Raw genomic sequence first — 6,534 nt, 5'->3', positions numbered from 1 at the left:
GCCCCCACCCCCACCCCAAACAAACGAGTCCCCAATTCTCTACCGTCCTCGCCGCGGGCAGCGGGCGGCGGAGGCAGCGCGCCGCGGTCGCCGGGAGCTGGGAGCCCAGGGCGCCCGCTCCTCGGCGCAGCATGTTCCAGCCGGCGCCCAAGCGCTGCTTCACCATCGAGTCGCTGGTGGCCAAGGACAGTCCCCTGCCCGCCTCTCGCTCCGAGGACCCCATCCGTCCCGCGGCGCTCAGCTACGCCAACTCCAGCCCCATAAATCCGTTCCTCAACGGCTTCCACTCGGCTGCCGCCGCCGCCGCCGGTCGGGGCGTCTACTCCAACCCGGACTTGGTGTTCGCCGAGGCGGTCTCGCACCCGCCCAACCCCGCCGTGCCAGTGCACCCGGTGCCGCCGCCGCACGCCCTGGCCGCCCACCCCCTGCCCTCCTCGCACTCGCCACACCCCCTCTTCGCCTCGCAGCAGCGGGACCCGTCCACCTTCTACCCCTGGCTCATCCACCGCTACCGATATCTGGGCCATCGCTTTCAAGGTACGTGCCACGTCGCGGGACTGCAGCGCGCCGCTCCCGCCGAATCCTTCACTGCCCCCGGCCTGCTCCAGGTGGGCGCTTGGCAAGGCCTGCACAGAGGTTGCTCCGGCTCGCGGGCCCGCGCGGCCGGTTCGGAAACTGGGCGGCGCGAGGCCGGGCGTGCTGTTGATCCCCAGGCTCCGACGCTTCGGCCGGTTTGGAGTGCTGGCCTGCGGGCCGCTTGACCCTTTGGGAAAGGGGTGTGGACGGAGAAGTTGTCCCCGAGAGCGTTCGGGTCGGGGCAGGCTGTGACAGCCTGCTCTGCGTGCCCGCCCGCCGGGGAGCCCAGAGCCCGCAGAGTCCCCAGGCTCCAGGTCCCCTGGAGATGCCCCCAAGCCTTTCTAGCTCCGAGGGGCGCGGACAGGGCTGGGGCCGCCAGGTTTGCCTTCGACTGCGTTCGACCCTGTTCGCCACCCACTTCACGCCCCTTCAACCCAGACCCGCGACTTCTTGGTCTTCGACCCTCTTCCGGAGGTGAGGGGACCCTCGTGCCCCTGGAGCAAAGTATGGGGGTTTATTTTTTTTCCTGCTTTTCTGAGACCCGGGGAGGGACGGGAACCCGCGCGGGTGGAAAGCTCCGGGGCTCGGCGCTCTCGCCGAGAACTGCTTAACTGGGGCGCCGAGCGGCCACGGCGGGAAGGCAGGTTCGGTCTGGTTTTTTGTTTTTCTTTCTTTTAAGAAAAATGAAACGGGTCTAGAGACTGGATGGGAGGGGAGGATGTTTGGGTGTTTTCATTTCTTGCGGTATTTTTGATTTGTTTGTTTTTCTCTGGGTGGGGAGTGGGAGGAAAGTTAAAACTTCCGAAAAAGGGATAGTTTACCGATGTGAGTCGGTAGAGGATCTATCTCTGGCGGCAGCTGATCGATCCTCAGTGGCTTGTCCGTTCATTAACCCTTTGCGTCCCTGCCAGAGCCTAGAGTCGGGTAGATGTCACCCCCCTTCCCACAATTTAAAAAAACAAACCAAACAAAAACCTTTCACCCTTACTCCTGGACTGGATTTGCCTCCATTCCTGCCTGGACTGTAGGTTTGTTTTTCTTTGTTTGGGTTTTCAGTGAATCGATTTCCTGCTCTAACTCGTGGATCCGAAACTCGTTGGCTTTGCTCGAAAACTTTAGGGCTCCCCTTCCTCATTCTCTGCATGCCACGCTCTTGGTCCCCCCAGCAGATCCGGAGCACCCGGGGTCTTGCGGGGCCGCAGACGGTCCCAGCGGTGCCTGCCGCTCGGGAGCCCCCGGGTTTCGATCCCTTCGCTCGCGTCTCCCTTCTAGTTCTCTGGAGCGGGGCAGCAGCGGGAGAAGCCGGGCACACACCCCGGCGAGATTTCTGTCCCGGTCGGGCTGTAACGACTCGCCCGGCCTCTGTACTTTCCCGGAGGGATAACAAGACAATTTTTAAACAAAACTCTGGATAGCAGGCCGCCGCCTCTCCACCCTGGGTCAAAGTTCCCCGAAAGGTTAGAAAGAAGAGAAAGCCATTTCTTTGGGTCGTGGGCGCCAATCCCCGAGCCGGGCCTTGCGGCTCCCTCCTCTGCCCCCGGCGCCCGGCGCGGAGGTGGCGAGGCCCGCGGCGCCAGCGCGGCTGCGGAGCCCGCCGAGGTCAGGAGCCGGAGGACTGGCCCAGCCCCGGCAGCTGCTGGTTGGGTGCAGTACAGGTGGAGCCCTGGGGGTCCAGGCCGGACGGCTGGGCCGGTGTCCCCTTGGTGAGCCTCGGGAGGATCACCGGCCCCCGCAGGCCGAGCGGCGCGAGCTATGCGGAGTTCCTGAGCGCTGTGCCCGGCCAGCCCGGCTCGGGAGAAGCGAGCGGCTCCGGCAAGAGCGGCCCCCCTAATGGAACTTCTGGTGTGCCCCCTGCAGGGAACGACACAAGCCCTGAGAGTTTCCTTTTGCACAACGCGCTGGCCAGAAAGCCGAAGAGGATCCGAACCGCCTTCTCCCCGTCCCAGCTTCTAAGGCTGGAACACGCCTTCGAGAAGAATCACTACGTGGTGGGCGCGGAAAGGAAGCAGCTGGCACACAGCCTCAGCCTCACGGAAACTCAGGTGAGTGTGGCCCAGGCACCAGAGACCCTTCCAGGCGTGGGCCCCCACCCCAAATCTGGCACCCAGCGCTGGTAAGTGCGGAGCTGTGAGAGGGCCTTTGGTGAGGGTCCTGGTAGCTGGTTCCACGCTTGGGCTCAGGATTTACGTTTCAAGGTGCCTGGCTTTGCTGGACTCCAGCAAGGGGCTGTGAGAGTCGACCCACTCCAAGTTCTGGGGGGATGTGCCGAGTCGTTTCCTCCCTCCATCTGGACATGCCTTGTAGCTCCTGGCTAAGACGTCTCCGCACTTTTGGTGAGACTTTTGGTGAGAGTGCGGGGACCCTGCTGGGGTCCAAGAAGAGGGATATCACAGTGGGGTGGCTAGGTGTTTGGGGCTCGAGGCTGGAGAGGGCAGGGTGTGGGTTAAGGGAGAGTTCTGAGCCACTGCAGGCCCATGGCTCACACCGTGGACTCCAGTTACTTTCCTTAAGGGGACGGGAGAGTCGGAAGGTGGAGGCCAGGCATGATGGGTGCAACATAAATTAGAGAAGTAAAACTGGAAGGCTGCAGAGAGGGTCTGCCTCAGGGGACCGGCCTTCTGCGCAGCAGGGTCCCAGGGCGGGCCTGACTTGGGCTTGTCCCAGGGTGGGGAGGAGGCTCCGGGCTACAGTAGGCGCTACTGTACGTGGAGCCGCAGGACAGGGTCAAAGTTCCCAGTAAACAGTAACGTTTTGGGGGCAGATTAAGTTGTAACACTTTTTCTGGGCAGTGCAAGAAGGTCGAGGCTTTTGTTTTAAAATGTCCCCCCACCCCCAAAGCTGAGGAGGGCCTCGCGGGTTTGTGCCGAGCGGCACAAGGCGCGGCGGGCTGATTTCTCCCGGACAGCCGAGGCTGCGGTGGTCTTTGTCCGCCTCGCTGCCCACGCTGCCTGGAGTCTTTGTGTGCGTGTCAAGCCCCGAGCGCACTGACGCGCGCCTTGGGCGAGCGCCGGGGAGAAATGAACCATCCTCCCCCTCAATTAGCAAACTCAAAGCAAATTAAATTCAGCCTTGTTCCCGCTCGGCTTTTTCATGGGGCACTTTGGGGGACTGGGGCATTTGGGAGAGCAAGTCGGGACTGGCTGGCTTCTCAAAGGAGGTAGTGGAGAGGACCTGAGGGGCTCAGGGATTGGGACTGGGCCGGGCTATTGCTGTCTATATAGGACTGGCTGTGCCTATGGGAGGTACGGTCACCACCATCTCCCTCATCCGTACCCCAGTGCTGAGAAGCTTGGACAATGCTACTGTCTGGTCTGAGAATGGGGACCCACCACCCAACTTTCCTAAGGGGCCATGGGATGGCAGCTGACTCCAACCTCATTGCGCCACAGACCTCTAGCTGTTGCTCTGGTGAGGCCAGGCCACCAGCCCCACCCTGGTGGGAAGTGATGTGACCAGTTTCGCGGTTGACTCTGGCCAGTTCTGGGGCCAGTTCGGAGGAGGGAAGAGAGGGCTCACTCTGGTCTCCCTTCCTCCTTCTGTTTCTCTCTTACTTCCCATCTATCCCACGATCTTTCAGAAGCTTTCACTTTTGAAGCCTTTTTCCTAGCTAGAAAGGTACATTTGGGTTGGTGCAGAGGCCTATACATACTCCACTGTCCTTCCTGGGTTCTTCCAGCCCCACCTCCCTCCTGCTCACCTGTAAGAGTCCCCATCAAGGAGGACGCAGCTCAGACAAACCCTAATCCCAGGACCCCGGCTTGCATAGGAGGCGCTATATTTAGGAAACGCCGCCTAGACCAACAGAAAATAGAAAGCACATTGGGCCCTCAGGGAAGCTGTGGCAGCCGACGACCGGGTCTTGCACATGCTTGCCGAAGGAAGTTAGGGATATATCTCCTTTTATTTTTCATTGCTTATTTTTTTTTAATAAGGATTTCCTGTGCTTTGCAAGGCCTTTGCTCTCAGTAAGGTATGGATGGGTGCCCTATGTAGGGCCCAGTGAGAAGGGGTTCAGTGCACTCTGGGCCATGGGACCGGGAATGGCTCCCAGGAGGGCTCAGAAGGGCAGGTAGCCAGGTCTCCTACCCTCGGAGCACTAGGGACTCTGCTCTGGAGGGGAGGCTAAGGGGAGGCCGGACCTTAGGATACGCATCAGGGGGCTGAGCCTTTGCAGAGTCTGGGATGCGTGTCAGGGCTCCACGAAGGGATAGAGTACTTGGTAGGAGGGCGCTGTGAAAAAACTAACGCGCCCCATTGGCCTCTCCCCCGCAGGTAAAAGTATGGTTTCAGAATCGAAGAACAAAGTTCAAAAGGCAGAAGCTGGAGGAAGAAGGCTCAGATTCGCAACAAAAGAAAAAAGGGACGCACCATATTAACCGGTGGAGAATCGCCACCAAGCAGGCGAGTCCGGAGGAAATAGACGTGACCTCAGATGATTAAAAACACAAACCTAACCCCACAGATACGGACAACACGAAGCAAAACAGAGACAGGGAGAGGAGGAGAAGAAAAAGAAAGAAACCCCTACAAAACAAAAACAAACCGCACACACATTGACCGAGAAAGGGAGAGGGAATTGAGGGAGCAGCGGCGCGTAGCGAAGACTTTGGGCAGCGGGGGCACAGGGTCCCGATCGGCCGCACCGAGATGGCAGAGGACGGAGGCTCCTTCATCAACATGCAACCCTCGTCTAAAGAGGCAGCTGAGTGAGTGAGTGAGAGAGACAGAGAGAAGGGGGGGAGAGAAAGAGAGAGAGAGAGAGAGTTCTATCCGAATGTGGCAACCTGAACGTGCGCTCTGACAAGGGGAGCTGTCAGTCACACACCAAACTAGCGAGACGAGATGATTGGCAGGTATTCCGTTTATCACAGTCCACTTAAAAAATGATAATAATGATGATAAAAAAAACAAACAACCCAACCAGACACAGGACTTTTTATTTTGCACTTCGCAGTGTTTTCCCCCCAATCTTTAAAAATAATTAGTAATTGCAAATGAAAATTCCACATCTAGCCCCATCCCACACCTGTTTCAAAATCTTGAATTGCATGTAGCAGTTTTTGGGCAAATGGTGTCTAAAGACAGAAAATTAATTGTAATTTTCTTTTCCTTTTAAAGACAGGTTCTGTGTGCTTTTCATTTTGATTTATTTTCCAAGAAATGTGCAGTCTGTAAACACTTTTTGATACCTTCTGATGTCAAAGTGATTGTGAAAGCTAAATGAAGTAGGCTCAGCGATAGTGGTCCTCTTACAGAGAAATGGGGGAGCAGGACGGGGGGCTGGGGGTGGTGGGGGAGGGTGCCCACAAGAAGAGTCAGGACTTGTACTGGAAAAAAATGCTAAATTAATTGTATTTCTTGGACATTCCCTTTCCTAACATCCTGAGGCTTAAAACCATGAAGTAAACTCCTTTCAGTGGTTGGAGAAATTGGCTGAGTTCAACCATCCACTGTAATGGCCATTCCAAACTTTAAATCTATCTGTTGCAAAAACTGAAGGACTGTAGTCAGCGGGGATGATGTTAAGTGTGGCCAAGCACACGGCGGCAAGTTTTCAAGCACTGAGTTTCTATTCCAAGATCATAGACTTACTAAAGAGAGTGATAAATGCTTCCTTAATGTCTTCTATACCAGAATGTAAATATTTTTGTGTTTTGTGTTAATTTGTTAGAATTCTAACACACTATATACTTCCAAGAAGTATGTCAATGTCAATATTTTGTCAATAAAGATTTATCAATATGCCCTCAGAGTAGTCGTCTTGGAAAATTGAAGTGGATCTTTAAAAATGTATCTCAGTAATTTGAGTGTGGTCCTTCCCCAGCTAGGCTCAAGAAACCCAGGCTCCCCACCCACAAAAGGGCCAGACTGATGGGTCCTTAGGGATTTTAAAGAAGGATGAGTGTTGGAGAAGGGAGAAGATTAGGAAAACTTAAGTCCTTCAGAAAAGGGATGTGA

The 6,534-nt window shown here is 56.4% G+C and overlaps 1 protein-coding gene across 2 annotated transcripts; it reads left to right on the top strand.

Moving 5' to 3' along the window:
• The first annotated feature begins 1 nt into the window (after window position 1).
• On the top strand, window positions 2-6,331 carry EMX2 (empty spiracles homeobox 2). 2 transcript variants are annotated; one of them, XM_012642397.1, is made up of 3 exons: window positions 2-537; window positions 2,434-2,618; window positions 4,849-6,331. In XM_012642397.1, the coding sequence occupies exons 1-3, from the start codon at window positions 132-134 to the stop codon at window positions 5,014-5,016; spliced, it is 759 nt and encodes a 252-aa protein (XP_012497851.1). In that variant the 5' UTR covers window positions 2-131; the 3' UTR covers window positions 5,017-6,331. The 2 variants fall into 2 exon arrangements, with proteins under 2 accessions (XP_012497851.1, XP_012497852.1); XM_012642398.1 differs by lacking the exon at window positions 2,434-2,618.
• The last annotated feature ends 203 nt before the right edge of the window (window positions 6,332-6,534 follow it).

Source organism: Propithecus coquereli, unplaced genomic scaffold (assembly GCF_000956105.1).
Source record: "Propithecus coquereli isolate 6110/MARCELLA unplaced genomic scaffold, Pcoq_1.0 Scaffold179, whole genome shotgun sequence".
Taxonomy (NCBI): Eukaryota; Metazoa; Chordata; class Mammalia; order Primates; family Indriidae; genus Propithecus; species Propithecus coquereli.
The sequence above is the reverse complement of the archived record's forward strand: the minus strand, read 5'-3'. Positions and strand labels throughout refer to the sequence as shown.